Source organism: Pseudorasbora parva, chromosome 16 (genome assembly GCF_024679245.1).
Source record: "Pseudorasbora parva isolate DD20220531a chromosome 16, ASM2467924v1, whole genome shotgun sequence".
Classification (NCBI taxonomy): Eukaryota; Metazoa; Chordata; class Actinopteri; order Cypriniformes; family Gobionidae; genus Pseudorasbora; species Pseudorasbora parva.
Window position 1 is genome coordinate 1,029,143 of NC_090187.1, and position 19,034 is coordinate 1,048,176.

At 45.8% G+C, this 19,034-nt stretch overlaps 1 protein-coding gene across 1 annotated transcript in view; it reads right to left on the reverse strand.

The window, feature by feature from the left end:
* Positions 1–740: 740 nt before the first annotated feature.
* Positions 741–19,034, reverse strand: part of chrnb4 (cholinergic receptor, nicotinic, beta 4 (neuronal)) — a 33,489-nt gene continuing 15,195 nt past the window's right edge. Inside the window, exon 6 of the mRNA XM_067419004.1 lies at positions 741–3,740. Coding sequence (XP_067275105.1) covers positions 3,567–3,740 — 174 coding nt within the window. The 3' untranslated portion in view covers positions 741–3,566. The remainder of the gene's footprint in view (positions 3,741–19,034) is intronic.

Below are 19,034 nucleotides of genomic sequence, written 5' to 3' on the forward strand. Positions count from 1 at the left end.
GTCCGTCTGAAAGAAAAATGTCATACACACCTAGGATGACTTGAGGGAGAGGAAATTATGGAGTAATTTTTATTTTTGGGTGAACTATTCCTTTAATATTATTTGAGGAAGTCTTTATACCTCAGAGCAAAGTCCAACTGATAGCTCTATTTGTCCAACAGCTTCTGTTTTAAGTGGAGTAATGGCTCTAATCTAAGAGAAGATCATCTTGCAATCCATAGAGCAATAAACAGAGAAAGAAAACTGCTTCACACCGCTCCGCTCTCGTCTCAGTGTTAGTATGCGATGACCTCCAAATCAGAGTTATCCTAATGTTCCTTCCTGAGAACCAGCAGGATTGAGCCAGTGTGTGTGTGTGTGTGTGTGTGTGTGTGTGTGTGTGTGTGTGTGTGTGTGTGTGTGTGTGTGTGTGTGTGTGTGTGTGTGTGTGTGTGTGTGTGTGTGTGTGTGTGTGTGTGTGTGAGGGAGATATCCAGCAGGTGGCGCTGCACACTGTGAAGTTTCTGTCCACACCGTCCATCAGCTCAGCTCTAATACAGAAGATGAGAAGTAAAGCTCATCTGATAAAGCTTGTGTTCAGAACACACACACACACACACACTGACGAGACGACGAGGGTGAGATGATCCAACTAAAGCATCCACACACACATTTAAGAAGATGTTTTTATTTAAATATGGACATCAATAGTTGCAAATCTGATCAAACACCAGATAGTGATTCAAACCTTGAGTTGTAAGTTCCCTTCCACAAATAAATCTGACGAAGACCTGAATCTCATCAATAACTGCAGGTGTTATGGAAACAACAAAAGACAAACAATGCACATCCTCTACAATAAATAAATATAATAACTTATAATAACTGTGTCTATGAGAAAAAAATGATGTGGCATTGAGTCTCCGTCTTCTGTGGATTCCTCTGATGAACAAATCACATCTCAGAAAGAGAAAACATTATAGTTTACATGACACACACACATAACCATAAATACAAACCCGATTCCAAAAAAGTTGGGACACTGTACAAATTGTGAATAAAAACAGACTGCAATGAAGTTTCAAATGTCAATATTTTATTCAGAATACAACACAGATGACAAATCACATGTTTAAACTGAGAAAAAAGTGAAAAATAAGTTGATTTTAAATGTCATGGCATCAACACATCTCAGTAAAGTTGTGCCGTGGCCATGTTTCCCGCTGTGTGTCATCCCCTCTTCTTTTTATATCAGTCTGCAAACGTCTGGGGACTGAGGAGACGAGCTGCTCAAGTTTAGGAATAGGAATGTTGTCCCATTCTTGTCTAATACAGGCTTCTAGCTGCTCAACTGTCTTAGGTCTTCTTTATCGCATCTTCCTCTTTATGATGCGCCAAATGTTTTCTAATGGTGAAAGATCTGGACTGCAGGCTGGCCATTTCAGTGCCGGATCCTTCTTCTGCGCAGCCATGATGTTGTAATTGATGCAGTGTGTGGTCTGGCATTGTCATGTTGGAGAATGAAAGGTCTTCCCTGAAGGAGACGCCGTCTGGATGGAGCAGATGTTGCTCTAGAACTTGGATAGACCTTTCAGCATTGATGGCCTTTCCAGATGTGTAAGCTGCCCATGCCACACACACTCATGAACCCCAGACCATCAGAGATCAGCTTCTGAACTAAAACCTGAGAACAATTTGGGTTGTCCTTGTCCTCTTTTTGTCTGACCCCAGAACAGTTTTCCACTTTGCCACAGTCCATTTTAAATGAGCCTTGGCCCAGAGGAAACGCCTGCGCTTCTGGATCATGTTTAGATATGGCTTCTTCTCTGACCTGTAGAGTTTTAGCCGGTGACGGCGAATGGTATGGTGGATTGTGTTCACCAATGTTTTCTGGAAGTATTCCTGAGCCCATGTTGTGATGTCCATTACAGGAGCATTCCTGTGTGTGATGCAGTGCCGTCTAAGGGCTGAAGATCACCAGCATCCAGTTTGGTTTTGACCCTTGACCCTTACGCTCAGAGATTGTTCCAGATTCTCTGAATCTTTGTATGATATTATGCGCTGTAGATGATGATAACTTCAAACTCTTTGCAGTGTTTCTCTGAGAAACTCCTTTCTGATATTGCTCCACTATTGTCCGCCGCAAAATGTCTCACTTTCAACATTTGATATTTTATCTATATTCTACTGTAAATACAATAAAAGTTTATGAAATTTGTAAATTATTGCATTCCTTTTTTATTCACAATTTGTACAGTGTCCCAAGTTTTTTGAATCGGGTTTGTAAAAACAGTCAAACCAGAAGCAGCGTTTCTCACTCGAGGTAGATTCAGTTGAAACTGCATTAAACACAATCTCGAGAGTATGAAAGCATTTAATCGACTCTTCTGTGGAAGCGTTTTTACATATAATAGAATACAATCTGCTTTGTGTGCATCTCTTCATAAACCAGCTGCTGTTACTGATGACATTCAGGTGATTGGTTTCATAACGAGTACAATCCATCACAGAACCTTTGAAGAACAGAAAGAGTTGCAACACTAAAACATTATATTTCAAAAGTTGTAAATAAAATACTATTGGAGTACATTAAATTATATGATTTCAGTCTTTAAAATGTCACATTTAATTCAATGTGTTGCCGTTTCTTCCTAATTACTTGTGAAATTTACTAGCAATTTCGAATTGAAAGTACTTCAATAAAACGTCAACAAAAAAAAAAAAAATGTGTAAAAACATGTAGGATAATTAAAAGCGTGTCATTTCTGTCGACGTCAAAATAATCTTATCCCAGCTTTATATGCAGAGAAAACATAGGCCATTTGTGGATTTATTGCCTTGAAAAGTGACTAACAATGACTCAACCAATAAGATGAGTCGGTGGGTGGAGTTAACTACTTTTTCTGACCAATGGCAGACAAGGCGGGTGAAAACCATTATGAAAACAATCATAATTTCTGCAGTTTAGCGCCATTAGTCACCCGAGAGTCAAATACTGACATGTTCTGGGCATAGACTGTAATAAATATGGCCGTAGTGTTAGTGGCGTCACCCATAGGATTCCGATGAGCCGTTCTGAAGCGTAGAGACGAGTCGTCGCCATCTTGTGAGCGAGTCATCGCGCGTCACTTCCGGATAACAGGAAATGGGCAAAAAGGCGGGATGTGGGCGGAGCTTAGGTGACGCAATGACTATAGACGGCGGATAAATGGCTATCCACCTGTCACTCAAAGTAACCACGCCCTTAATTATGCAGAGCTTTAAGGCTTTATATAACGTAAACGAATGAGTTATAAAATAATTCACCCCCTCACTGTCGTCATGAAGGTCAAAATTAGCCGTGTAGACCAAAACCACAATTTGTCCCAGACTGTAAACATGTTTTTTTCTGCGGTAAAGTTGGGCATTTTAACATGAGGCTCAATGAGATTCTGCTCCTTCTGGAGCCGCTCTAGTGGCCAGTGGAGGAATTGCAGTTTAGATTACTTCCGTATGTCGCGGGAGGAGCCGCTTGGTTCTGGGTCACATGATTCCTGGTCTGAGGAAAACGCTCTACATTGCTGTGCTATATAACAGTAGATGCTCAGTCATATCCCATCCCGTCTGGAGCTCTCCGAGCCGGATTGCTGCATGGGAACGCCCTGGTTCTGGAAGAGCGGCTGGAGGAACAGACCCAGAGTTCCCACCACACACACGATCACAAAGATCCACAGAAACAAGCGGTCCACCACCATGGCCACATACTTCCAGTCCTCGATGACCTAGGCAGAGAAAGCCTCATTAATAACATTACTGACCGCTAATGAAGGACGAGCACACAGAACGAGTGCTCCATCCTCAGACTGATGACCTCTGCACTTCTTCTTTATTAGGAGTGCAAAAATTACAACAGAGTAAACACAGAATACAACAACAAAACACAAAAACAAAAATAAAACAGCAGTAATAGTAACAGCAATAAAACTAAAATAAGCAGAACTGACAAATAATAGTAGAAGTATTTAAATAGTAATAGCATGTATAATAATAATGATGATAAATGTAAAAAATATTTTTTGAACGCTCTCTCTCTCTCTCTCTCTCTCTCTCTCTCTCTCTCTCTCTCTCTCTCTCTCTCTCTCTCTCTCTCTCTCTCTCTCTCTACTTCCTGCTTCGCTACTGTTCGGACGCTCTTGCTTACTGCTCCGCGCTTTGCTCTATCGCTTCTATATTTTATCTCATAATTTTAACTTCAGCAAATCAACACAGTGCTCTAACAACAAAGCTTGACTTCAACGATAAAACTAGAAACTCTGTTGACTGGATTACTACAAAAAGTGGAACATTTCATCTGACCAGCCTCTCGCTGCCATCAGCTTACATTCCGGAAGGGAAAACACAGCTGCCTACTATCGAAAGGATAAGAAAATGCCTCCTCTAGCTAAGGAATCTTCTTGCTGCACAAACTGCCACAGACTTTTACAACGGATTGCAGTTCTTGAAACAAAGTTATTTGCGGAACCACCAAACCGGACGAATCACACAGCAGAGCTTCATCATGAACGCCCTCTGCACACAGCCGGTGAGTCCCATAAATTTAGTGCTACTCAACAGATAGAGAAACAAGAAACTGATCGACACACTAATCGATGGCACAAACAGGGGGCAAGACCCAAACGCACTCGAGACATCAGATTGTCACGAGCTTCATATATTGCTGCCGTTGCATGCTCTACCCCAGACACAAGGATTGCAAACTCTAGTTTCCGACCACCATCGATACATCTCGAAAACAGATTTGAAGTATTAATGAATGAGGGTGATGAATCCCCAAACGTGATGAATATGATCGAACACAGATTGCATCAGCCCGCAGCTAACACTAATGCTAACAGGCGCTCAAGGTCGAGCAGACAGCGGCCCTCAGCTCAGAGCACAGCCGAGCCAAGGACTCTGATAGTGGGTGACTCTACAGTCAGAAACATTCGCAGCAGAGATACAACTACATGCTACCTTCCACAAGCAACCATTTCTGATGTAAACAGGGAAATTGAGAACATTCTGATGAAACATAAGACTGCAAATCAACTTATAATTCATGTGGGGAAGAACGATATTCAGAGAGAGCAGTCAGAACTCATGAAGTCGGACTTCAATGAACTTTTTGAAACACTTAGAAAACTGAAAGTTCAGTCGTTCATCAGTGGACCACTGCCAGCAAGAGGAACAAATAGATTCTCACGGTTGCTTGGGCTTAATACATGGCTGCAAAAAACCTGTAACATGAATGGAGTGAACTTCATTGATAACTTCAATCTCTTCTGGAGTCAGAGACAACTGTTTACATCAAATGGCCACCACCCAAACAAACTTGGTGCAAGAGTGCTAAAGGACAATATTTATTTTTCCCTTCATCATCCTTCAGCTGTGTGTTTTAACCCACTCAACCTGATACAGAGTATGGATGACCACAGGACTTCATTTCATCTCCTGAATGGACACTCGGCTGACACATCCCACAAGGACAATGAGAACTCCACACAGTCACAACAATTGCTCACGGACACACTCCCAGCTGAGCCCTGCCCACAGAGCTCACTACAGACAGACTGTGAAGGATTAGAACTGCTCCAAGATTCAGCACCTAAAGATGACTTTCTTGAAAATGGACAGCAAAGCCAGGACAACATACTTCAACTTCCGATAACACCAGAGCAAGAGCCCCTCTCACCGGACATGTCATTCCTCTCTCCAGCATCCCCGCATCTGGGCTTCTCAGAGAAAATGGAGGAACTGATTTTTGTTGGAACTAGACTATCACACTCAATTGCTGCGAGCCCCCAGATATAAACCAAAAAGCGTCGAGCCCCACAACCACCAAAGCCTGTGGGCCCAGCTCCCCCTCCTCCTGTGAGATTTCTTCGGTCACAACGCCAGGGCCCACACCCTCCTCCATCTGTTGTAGGTGAACCAAAAACAACTGATTCCAGCTCTCAGTGATGTGTTTTGGGTCCCCGCTATGATAACAGTAACTTTATCAAATGTTTACAAAACAAGTGGGAACCCAGTGTGTCTCCCTCTTTCTCTATCTCTGTCCTGTTACGTGAAAGAAAGTCTAAGGCCTTGTCAGGCCGTTTAACAAACCAATATAATCTGCTGCCTGTTACCTGTCAAACTAAGACTAATGTGGGTGAAAAAATTAATACTGTTAAGTTAGCACTTTTAAACATCTGTTCACTTAAGAACAAATCATTCCTAGTCAGCGACTTAATAACCACTAACAACCTTGATTTTTTGCTTCTAAATGAAACGTGGTTAGAAGAAAACTGTAGTGCAACAGTCCTCAATGAAGCAGCCCCTCCTAACTTTACTTTTATGAGTGTTTGCAGAGCAGTTAGGAGAGGTGGGGGTGTTGCTGCTCTTTTTAAAGATGTCTATCAATGTAAGCAAGTATCATTTGGTGACTATTTGTCTCTAGAATATCTGGGTATTGTGTTAAAAGGTTCTCCACGCATCCTGCTTATCATTGTTTACAGGCCTCCAAAGTACTCTCCAGCCTTTATTGAGGAATTTACAGAACTGTTATCAATAATTTCCTCAGAGTTTGACTGTTTTGCTATTGCTGGGGATTTTAACATTCACATAGATAATATTGAATCCAGTACAACAAAAGAGCTCATGACTGTTCTTAACACTTTTGATTTGACACAGCATGTAAATGGACCCACACACAATCGTGGACACACCCTAGATTTAATTATCAGCAAGGGTCTAAACATTTCATCGATTGTTATTAAGGATGTGGCACTGTCTGATCATTTCTGTATTTTCTTTGACATATCAATCACTCCTGCCATTGAAGCTAGATCTGTCTCTGTCAAAAAGAGATGCTTAAATGAGAACACTAATGTGCTGTTTATGAAGGCTTTATCTCTAAAACCAAGCATATCTGCAGACTCTGTTGATTTTCTCCTTGACTCCTTTAACTCAAAAGTTAAGAGTGTAATGGATGATATTGCCCCTCTGAAAGTCAGGAAAAAGAGTACCAAACAAAAGGCACAATGGAGAAACTCAACAGCAGTTCAAATAATGAAAAGACAATGCAGAAAATCTGAACGAAAGTGGCGGAAGACAAAACTTGTAGTCCATTATAACATCTATAAAGACAGCCTTCATGCTTTCAATGTTGAACTAGGCAAAGCTAGACAGACCTTCTTCTCAAATATTATAAACAAACACATAAACAACACGCGCACTCTTTTTGCTACTGTAGACAGACTAACAAACCCCCCGAGTCACATTCCCAGAGAAATGCTCTCAGACAGCAAATGCAGTGAGTTTGCTTCCTTCTTCTCAGAGAAAATCAAAAATATCAGAAAGGCGATCAGCACATCCTCTAGTTGCTCTGGGGTCAGTCAGATCAGACCAAACCCTCGGAAAATTACTATGTCTGATTTCGAAACAATTGACGGTAAAATTTTAGAAGACACAGTACAGCATCTTAAAACATCAACCTGCACCCTTGACGCACTCCCCACTTCTTTTTTCAAAAGTGTGTTTAACTGTTTGGAAGCAGATCTCCTAGAAGTGGTGAACTCCTCACTTCTCTACGGGACTTTTCCAACCGCCCTTAAAATTGCAATAGTTAAGCCTCTTCTGAAAAAGAGAAATCTAGATAACTCCATACTGAGCAACTACAGACCAATCTCAAATCTCCCCTTCATAGGCAAAATCATCGAAAAAGTTGTTTTCAATCAACTAAACAAATTCTTAAACTCAAACGGATTCTTTGACAATTTTCAATCTGGTTTCCGACCGCATCACAGCACAGAGACAGCGCTCGTAAAGATTATAAATGATATTCGCTTAAATACTGATACAGGCAAAACATCAATTCTGGTTCTACTCGATCTCAGTGCTGCATTCGACACTGTTGACCACACCATACTTCTAGACAGACTGGAAAACTGGGTCGGGCTTTCTGGGATGGTCCTCAGATGGTTCAGATCATACTTAGAAGGGAGAGGTTATTATGTGAGTATAGGAGACCATAAGTCTGAGTGGACATCCATGACATGCAGAGTCCCACAAGGGTCAGTTCTAGCACCTCTCCTGTTTAACCTGTATATGCTGCCACTGAGCCAAATAATGAAAAAGAACAATATTGCTTACCACAGCTATGCTGACGACACCCAGCTCTACTTAGCACTGTCACCTAATGACTACAGCCCCATTGACTCGCTGTGCAAATGCATTGATGAAGTTAACGACTGGATGTGCCAAAACTATCTTCAGTTAAACAAAGACAAAACTGAAATCATTACATTTGGAAACAAAGATGAAATTCTCAAGGTGAACGCGTATCTTGAGGCTAAAGGCCTGATAACAAAAAATCAAGTCAGGAATCTTGGTGTAATTTTGGAGTCAGACCTGAGTTTCAGTAGTCATGTCAAAGCAATAACTAAATCAGCATACTATCATCTGAAAAATATTGCAAGGATTAGATGTTTTGTCTCCAGGCAAGACTTAGAGAAACTGGTTCACGCTTTCATCACCAGTAGGGTGGACTATTGTAATGGCCTTCTCACTGGCCTTCCCAAAAAGACCATTAGACAGCTGCAGCTCATACAGAATGCTGCTGCCAGGATTCTGAGCAGAACCAGAAAATATGACCATATCACACCAGTCCTCAGGTCTTTACACTGGCTTCCAGTTACATTTAGAATCGATTTTAAAGTACTATTACTTGTTTATAAATCTCTCAATGACCTAGGACCCCAATACATCGCAGATATGCTGATTAAATACAAACCCAACAGATCACTCAGATCAGCAGGATCAAGTCAGTTAGAAATACCAAGAGTTCACTCAAAGCAAGGAGAGTCTGCCTTTAGCTCTTATGCCAGCCGTAGTTGGAACCGGCTTCCTGAACAGATCAGATGTGCTCCAACAGTAGCCACATTCAAATCCAGACTCAAAACACATCTGTTTAGCTGTGCATTTACTGAATGAGCACTGTGCCACTGTACGTCCGACTGATTGCACCTTATCTATGCATCATTTTTTAAATTTTTTTTATTTATTTTTATTTATTTTTTTATAACTGTTTTAGTTTACCTGTTCTTTTCTTTGGTTATCATCATTTTATTACTTTTAATTCTCTTTACATTGTATTCTTTTTCTTATGCATTTTTTAGTCCTATTTTAATTCCTTTCTATGTAAAGCACTTTGAATTGCCATTGTGTATGAAATGTGCTTGTAGTAAGTTCGATAATGGAAGGAAGGAAGAGGACACAGGGGTCGGCTGGACGGTTGATACTTTCTTTATTTATAACTCAAAACTTGTAATAAACTTCACAACACACACTGCGGTGTGGATTCTCATAGACGCTCGATTACTTCCGGGTCGGCACTTCCGGCTTCCGGTAACTCAGTCTCTGTGCGCTCGTATCAACCGTCCGATCTCTCTCTCTCCTTGATCTCCGGTTCCACCGAGGTTTTATTCCCTCTCCGCGCTCATTACTAGAACAAGAGACAGGTGTTATTAATCTGCTTCCAATCCACTCACTTACCGCTTGTCCCGCGGCTCTCTCTCCCGCTGCAGACCTCGCTGAACCACGCCCCCCTTGCCACATACCCCCACCGCCCGACTCAGGCCGGGGAGCCGTCCGGCCTGCAGCCCCCCCCCCCCATTTCTGGAGAGGAAATCGGCCACAGCCATCTGAGCACCCGGCCTGTGGACCACCTGGAACTTAAAAGGCTGAAGAGCTAGATACCAACGGGTGATCCGCGCGTTGGTATCCTTCATGCGGTGGAGCCATTGGAGAGGAGCGTGGTCCGAACAGAGGGTGAACTCCCGCCCCAGAAGGTAGTAGCGGAGGGTGAGAACGGCCCACCTGATGGCAAGGCACTCCTTTTCGATGGTGCTGTACTTAGCCTCTCTCTTCGAGAGCTTACGGCTAATGTACAGCACCGGCCGCTCTCCCCCCTCCACCTCCTGGGCCAGGACTGCGCCCAGCCCCCTGTCCGACGCGTCAGTCTGCAACAGAAAAGGGAGAGAAAAGTCAGGGGAGTGTAAAAGCGGCCCGCCACATAGAGCAGCCTTAACTCGGGTGAAGGCCTGCTGGCACGGCTCCGTCCATTGGACCGTATCTGGTAGCCCCTTTTTAGTAAGGTCAGTCAGGGGGCTGGTGAGGTCCGAATAATTTGGTATAAACCGTCTATAATATCCCGCCAGCCCCAAGAACTGCCTTACCTCCTTTTTGGTCTTGGGCCTCGGGCAGGTCGCAATTGCGGCGGTCTTATCAATTTGGGGACGCACCTGTCCATGACCCAAGTGGAAGCCCAGATACCTTACCTCCACCCGCCCAATTGCACACTTCTTCGGGTTGGCCGTGAGCCCCGCTCCCCTCAACGACCTCAAGACCGCCCGGACATGTTGCATATGCCGCTGCCAATCGTGACTGTAAATCACGATGTCGTCCAGGTAGGCAGCAGCATATGCGGCATGGGGACGCAAAATCCTGTCCATGAGGCGCTGAAAGGTAGCGGGTGCCCCGAACAAACCGAAGGGAAGCGTGACGAATTGGTGCAATCCGAACGGCGTGGTGAAGGCTGTTTTTTCTTTGGACAATGGAGACAAGGGGATCTGCCAATAGCCCTTCGTTAAGTCCAATGTCGAATAAAATCGAGCCGTGCCCAGCCGATCAAGCAACTCGTCAACCCGCGGCATTGGATACGCGTCGAATTTCGACACTGCGTTCACCTTGCGGTAGTCCACACAGAACCTGACCGAGCCGTCGGTTTTAGGGACCAAAACGATCGGGCTCGCCCAGTCACTGTTGGACTCCTCTATTACTCCCATATCGAGCATTGCCCCTAATTCTTCCTGAACTACTTTTTTTTTGTGTTCAGGTAAACGATACGGCCGGCTGCGAACTACCACGCCCGGCTCGGTCTCGATATGGTGCTGAATTAAGTCGGTACGGCCCGGTAGTGGCGAGAACACGTCGGCGAATTCCGCCTGTAGTTTTGAAAGATCAGTGAGTTGGGACGGTGAGAGGTGATCTCCCCCAGGGGCCAGTGCGACCGATTGTGCTTTGATGCTCGCCTCTGGCCCGAGATCATCCTCTCCCCCGATCACTTAGATTAGAACTGCTCCAAGATTCAGCACCTAAAGATGACTTTCTTGAAAATGGACAGCAAAGCCAGGACAACATACTTCAACTTCCGATAACACCAGAGCAAGAGCCCCTCTCACCGGACATGTCATTCCTCTCTCCAGCATCCCCGCATCTGGGCTTCTCAGAGAAAATGGAGGAACTGATTTTTGTTGGAACTAGACTATCACACTCAATTGCTGCGAGCCCCCAGATATAAACCAAAAAGCGTCGAGCCCCACAACCACCAAAGCCTGTGGGCCCAGCTCCCCCTCCTCCTGTGAGATTTCTTCGGTCACAACGCCAGGGCCCACACCCTCCTCCATCTGTTGTAGGTGAACCAAAAACAACTGATTCCAGCTCTCAGTGATGTGTTTTGGGTCCCCGCTATGATAACAGTAACTTTATCAAATGTTTACAAAACAAGTGGGAACCCAGTGTGTCTCCCTCTTTCTCTATCTCTGTCCTGTTACGTGAAAGAAAGTCTAAGGCCTTGTCAGGCCGTTTAACAAACCAATATAATCTGCTGCCTGTTACCTGTCAAACTAAGACTAATGTGGGTGAAAAAATTAATACTGTTAAGTTAGCACTTTTAAACATCTGTTCACTTAAGAACAAATCATTCCTAGTCAGCGACTTAATAACCACTAACAACCTTGATTTTTTGCTTCTAAATGAAACGTGGTTAGAAGAAAACTGTAGTGCAACAGTCCTCAATGAAGCAGCCCCTCCTAACTTTACTTTTATGAGTGTTTGCAGAGCAGTTAGGAGAGGTGGGGGTGTTGCTGCTCTTTTTAAAGATGTCTATCAATGTAAGCAAGTATCATTTGGTGACTATTTGTCTCTAGAATATCTGGGTATTGTGTTAAAAGGTTCTCCACGCATCCTGCTTATCATTGTTTACAGGCCTCCAAAGTACTCTCCAGCCTTTATTGAGGAATTTACAGAACTGTTATCAATAATTTCCTCAGAGTTTGACTGTTTTGCTATTGCTGGGGATTTTAACATTCACATAGATAATATTGAATCCAGTACAACAAAAGAGCTCATGACTGTTCTTAACACTTTTGATTTGACACAGCATGTAAATGGACCCACACACAATCGTGGACACACTCTAGATTTAATTATCAGCAAGGGTCTAAACATTTCATCGATTGTTATTAAGGATGTGGCACTGTCTGATCATTTCTGTATTTTCTTTGACATATCAATCACTCCTGCCATTGAAGCTAGATCTGTCTCTGTCAAAAAGAGATGCTTAAATGAGAACACTAATGTGCTGTTTATGAAGGCTTTATCTCTAAAACCAAGCATATCTGCAGACTCTGTTGATTTTCTCCTTGACTCCTTTAACTCAAAAGTTAAGAGTGTAATGGATGATATTGCCCCTCTGAAAGTCAGGAAAAAGAGTACCAAACAAAAGGCACAATGGAGAAACTCAACAGCAGTTCAAATAATGAAAAGACAATGCAGAAAATCTGAACGAAAGTGGCGGAAGACAAAACTTGTAGTCCATTATAACATCTATAAAGACAGCCTTCATGCTTTCAATGTTGAACTAGGCAAAGCTAGACAGACCTTCTTCTCAAATATTATAAACAAACACATAAACAACACGCGCACTCTTTTTGCTACTGTAGACAGACTAACAAACCCCCCGAGTCACATTCCCAGAGAAATGCTCTCAGACAGCAAATGCAGTGAGTTTGCTTCCTTCTTCTCAGAGAAAATCAAAAATATCAGAAAGGCGATCAGCACATCCTCTAGTTGCTCTGGGGTCAGTCAGATCAGACCAAACCCTCGGAAAATTACTATGTCTGATTTCGAAACAATTGACGGTAAAATTTTAGAAGACACAGTACAGCATCTTAAAACATCAACCTGCACCCTTGACGCACTCCCCACTTCTTTTTTCAAAAGTGTGTTTAACTGTTTGGAAGCAGATCTCCTAGAAGTGGTGAACTCCTCACTTCTCTACGGGACTTTTCCAACCGCCCTTAAAATTGCAATAGTTAAGCCTCTTCTGAAAAAGAGAAATCTAGATAACTCCATACTGAGCAACTACAGACCAATCTCAAATCTCCCCTTCATAGGCAAAATCATCGAAAAAGTTGTTTTCAATCAACTAAACAAATTCTTAAACTCAAACGGATTCTTTGACAATTTTCAATCTGGTTTCCGACCGCATCACAGCACAGAGACAGCGCTCGTAAAGATTATAAATGATATTCGCTTAAATACTGATACAGGCAAAACATCAATTCTGGTTCTACTCGATCTCAGTGCTGCATTCGACACTGTTGACCACAACATACTTCTAGACAGGCTGGAAAACTGGGTCGGGCTTTCTGGGATGGTCCTCAGATGGTTCAGATCATACTTAGAAGGGAGAGGTTATTATGTGAGTATAGGAGACCATAAGTCTGAGTGGACATCCATGACATGCAGAGTCCCACAAGGGTCAGTTCTAGCACCTCTCCTGTTTAACCTGTATATGCTGCCACTGAGCCAAATAATGAAAAAGAACAATATTGCTTACCACAGCTATGCTGACGACACCCAGCTCTACTTAGCACTGTCACCTAATGACTACAGCCCCATTGACTCGCTGTGCAAATGCATTGATGAAGTTAACGACTGGATGTGCCAAAACTATCTTCAGTTAAACAAAGACAAAACTGAAATCATTACATTTGGAAACAAAGATGAAATTCTCAAGGTGAACGCGTATCTTGAGGCTAAAGGCCTGATAACAAAAAATCAAGTCAGGAATCTTGGTGTAATTTTGGAGTCAGACCTGAGTTTCAGTAGTCATGTCAAAGCAATAACTAAATCAGCATACTATCATCTGAAAAATATTGCAAGGATTAGATGTTTTGTCTCCAGGCAAGACTTAGAGAAACTGGTTCACGCTTTCATCACCAGTAGGGTGGACTATTGTAATGGCCTTCTCACTGGCCTTCCCAAAAAGACCATTAGACAGCTGCAGCTCATACAGAATGCTGCTGCCAGGATTCTGAGCAGAACCAGAAAATATGACCATATCACACCAGTCCTCAGGTCTTTACACTGGCTTCCAGTTACATTTAGAATCGATTTTAAAGTACTATTACTTGTTTATAAATCTCTCAATGACCTAGGACCCCAATACATCGCAGATATGCTGATTAAATACAAACCCAACAGATCACTCAGATCAGCAGGATCAAGTCAGTTAGAAATACCAAGAGTTCACTCAAAGCAAGGAGAGTCTGCCTTTAGCTCTTATGCCAGCCGTAGTTGGAACCGGCTTCCTGAACAGATCAGATGTGCTCCAACAGTAGCCACATTCAAATCCAGACTCAAAACACATCTGTTTAGCTGTGCATTTACTGAATGAGCACTGTGCCACTGTACGTCCGACTGATTGCACCTTATCTATGCATCATTTTTTAAATTTTTTTTATTTATTTTTATTTATTTTTTTATAACTGTTTTAGTTTACCTGTTCTTTTCTTTGGTTATCATCATTTTATTACTTTTAATTCTCTTTACATTGTATTCTTTTTCTTATGCATTTTTTAGTCCTATTTTAATTCCTTTCTATGTAAAGCACTTTGAATTGCCATTGTGTATGAAATGTGCTTGTAGTAAGTTCGATAATGGAAGGAAGGAAGAGGACACAGGGGTCGGCTGGACGGTTGATACTTTCTTTATTTATAACTCAAAACTTGTAATAAACTTCACAACACACACTGCGGTGTGGATTCTCATAGACGCTCGATTACTTCCGGGTCGGCACTTCCGGCTTCCGGTAACTCAGTCTCTGTGCGCTCGTATCAACCGTCCGATCTCTCTCTCTCCTTGATCTCCGGTTCCACCGAGGTTTTATTCCCTCTCCGCGCTCATTACTAGAACAAGAGACAGGTGTTATTAATCTGCTTCCAATCCACTCACTTACCGCTTGTCCCGCGGCTCTCTCTCCCGCTGCAGACCTCGCTGAACCACGCCCCCCTTGCCACATACCCCCACCGCCCGACTCAGGCCGGGGAGCCGTCCGGCCTGCAGCCCCCCCCCCCCATTTCTGGAGAGGAAATCGGCCACAGCCATCTGAGCACCCGGCCTGTGGACCACCTGGAACTTAAAAGGCTGAAGAGCTAGATACCAACGGGTGATCCGCGCGTTGGTATCCTTCATGCGGTGGAGCCATTGGAGAGGAGCGTGGTCCGAACAGAGGGTGAACTCCCGCCCCAGAAGGTAGTAGCGGAGGGTGAGAACGGCCCACCTGATGGCAAGGCACTCCTTTTCGATGGTGCTGTACTTAGCCTCTCTCTTCGAGAGCTTACGGCTAATGTACAGCACCGGCCGCTCTCCCCCCTCCACCTCCTGGGCCAGGACTGCGCCCAGCCCCCTGTCCGACGCGTCAGTCTGCAACAGAAAAGGGAGAGAAAAGTCAGGGGAGTGTAAAAGCGGCCCGCCACATAGAGCAGCCTTAACTCGGGTGAAGGCCTGCTGGCACGGCTCCGTCCATTGGACCGTATCTGGTAGCCCCTTTTTAGTAAGGTCAGTCAGGGGGCTGGTGAGGTCCGAATAATTTGGTATAAACCGTCTATAATATCCCGCCAGCCCCAAGAACTGCCTTACCTCCTTTTTGGTCTTGGGCCTCGGGCAGGTCGCAATTGCGGCGGTCTTATCAATTTGGGGACGCACCTGTCCATGACCCAAGTGGAAGCCCAGATACCTTACCTCCACCCGCCCAATTGCACACTTCTTCGGGTTGGCCGTGAGCCCCGCTCCCCTCAACGACCTCAAGACCGCCCGGACATGTTGCATATGCCGCTGCCAATCGTGACTGTAAATCACGATGTCGTCCAGGTAGGCAGCAGCATATGCGGCATGGGGACGCAAAATCCTGTCCATGAGGCGCTGAAAGGTAGCGGGTGCCCCGAACAAACCGAAGGGAAGCGTGACGAATTGGTGCAATCCGAACGGCGTGGTGAAGGCTGTTTTTTCTTTGGACAATGGAGACAAGGGGATCTGCCAATAGCCCTTCGTTAAGTCCAATGTCGAATAAAATCGAGCCGTGCCCAGCCGATCAAGCAACTCGTCAACCCGCGGCATTGGATACGCGTCGAATTTCGACACTGCGTTCACCTTGCGGTAGTCCACACAGAACCTGACCGAGCCGTCGGTTTTAGGGACCAAAACGATCGGGCTCGCCCAGTCACTGTTGGACTCCTCTATTACTCCCATATCGAGCATTGCCCCTAATTCTTCCTGAACTACTTTTTTTTTGTGTTCAGGTAAACGATACGGCCGGCTGCGAACTACCACGCCCGGCTCGGTCTCGATATGGTGCTGAATTAAGTCGGTACGGCCCGGTAGTGGCGAGAACACGTCGGCGAATTCCGCCTGTAGTTTTGAAAGATCAGTGAGTTGGGACGGTGAGAGGTGATCTCCCCCAGGGGCCAGTGCGACCGATTGTGCTTTGATGCTCGCCTCTGGCCCGAGATCATCCTCTCCCCCGATCACCGTCGCCAACAACACTGATTCGACCTCATTCCATTTCTTCAGGAGATTGAGGTGATATATTTGCCGTGCTCCGTTCCTATCGGACCGTATCACTTCATAATCGAGATCTCCAACCTGTCGAGCGACCTCAAACGGCCCCTGCCATTTCGACATTAATTTAGAGCTCGATGTCGGGAGTAATACAAGCACTTTCTCTCCCGGTGTGAATTTGCGTAGTCTCGTACCCCTGTTATACGACCGGCTTTGGCGGTCCTGGGCTTGCAACAAATTCTCCCTAGATAGCCGCCCCAAGGTGTGGAGTTTTGTTCGCAAGTCCAGTACATATTGAATTTCGTTTTTGGCCAAAGAAGGCCCCTCCTCCCAAGTTTCTCGTAGGACGTCCAGCACCCCACGGGGCTGTCGTCCGTAGAGAAGCTCGAAGGGGGAAAACCCCGTGGAGGCTTGCGGGACCTCTCGCACAGCGAATAAGAGGGGTTCTAACCACCGATCCCAATTTTTGGCGTCTTCCTGTACGAATTTACGGATCATGGATTTAAGAGTGCGATTAAATCGTTCGACCAAGCCGTCTGTTTGTGGGTGATAGACGCTTGTCCGAATCGATTTGATGCCCAATAACCCGTATAATTCGCTTAACGTGCGTGACATAAACGCCGTGCCTTGATCAGTGAGGATTTCCTTCGGAATCCCCACTCGGGAGATTAAACGAAACAGTGCGTCCGCAACACTCTTCGCCGAGATGTTGCGGAGAGCCACTGCTTCCGGATATCGTGTTGCGTAGTCCACGATAACTAGCGCAAAACGATGTCCGCGTGCGGATCGCTCTAATGGCCCGATGAGGTCCATCGCAATTCTCTCGAAGGGGACCTGCATTAATGGAAGGGGGCGCAATGGCGCTTTTGGGGAGGCCAGGGGATTCACCAACTGACATTCAGGACAAGACGCGCACCACCTGCGCACATTGTCGTGAATGCCTGGCCAAAAAAATCGGGTCATTAAACGATTCAGCGTGGCCGCCTGTCCCAGGTGGCCCGCCATTGGGTTAGAGTGAGCCGCCTGGAAAAGCATTTCCCGGCGGCTCTTTGGTACTAACAACTGGGTTGTATCCACTTTTGTCTGAGCGTCTTGGGTCACTCGATACAACCTATCCTTAATTATGGCAAAATAAGGATACGTGACGGGCAAGGCGGGTTGAAGGGACTGACCGTCGATAGTGCGGACCTGTTGGAAAGCATGTTTTAGAGTCTCATCTTGGGACTGCTCCAGAGGGAAGTCATCGCGGTCCGAGAGAATCAGTCTCTCGACCCCGCTCGTTTCCTCTGAAGCGGTTCCCGAGGGCCCCGCATCAGTCTCGCCAACCTGCACTCGCATCGCCCCGTTCCTAGCCTTGTTCTCCCAAGCGGCATCCGCGCATAACGACCCCAATAATGCCGGAAAGGCGGGCCAATTTGTCCCCAGAATTAGCGGATGCCGGAGGTGGGGACTAACCGCCACCTCAACACTATGATTTTCTCCCCTAAACTGTATCGTGACTGGGACAACCGGATATTCCACCACATCCCCGTGCACACACCGCACCTTAACCATGCGGCTTGTATCCAATGCCCCCGGTTGCATCAGGCTTTGATGGATCGAGGTTTGGTTACAGCCGGAATCCACCAAGGCCTGATATGTACCCCCCTTGATACTCACAGGAATTTGGTACTCTCCTGCTTGATCAGGGGTGGTCCGCTGGAAGTCCGGGACCCGGATCATTGTCCCGACGTCCATCATCGGACATCGGTCCACAAAATGGTCCGGGTCGCCGCACCGCCAGCAGGCCAGCCCAGGCCTGCCCGCCGCCCCTGCGGCGGGGAGTGGATTGGAAAATGAGCGCGGAGGGGGGGTGGAACCGGAACCGTTATCCCCGCCCGACCCCAGCAGCCCCGCCCCCCTGGGCGGGGCCCTCGAACTCCCGTATTGCCCTGGGCCCATTCCACCCCGACCTCTGGGGGGAATACGAGGGGGCCCTGGAGGGCGGGACCTAGGGAGAGGGACAGGGCGAGAAGGAGAGACAGAGGGGGGAGAGAGAGAGGGAGAAGTTAGTAGGGGCTCGCCGACCCCCGGGCACGCCACCAGATGGTCCTCCGCCAGGTTGATGGCCGTCGTCAGCGACGTGGGCCGGTGGCACTGGACCCACTCGGCGGTCTTCCTGGGGAGCCGAGCGATGAACTGCTCCAGTACCACCAGATTGACGATGTGGTCCACGTCGCTTCCACCGGCCAATAGCCATTTGCGGCACTCGTCCCGGAGCTGTTGGGCCATCGCGAAGGGCCGACCGGCCTCACCCCACGCCAGCGAGCGGAACCGCTGTCGATGCTGCTCGGGGGTCCGGCCGACCCGCTGGATGATGGCCCTCTTTAGGT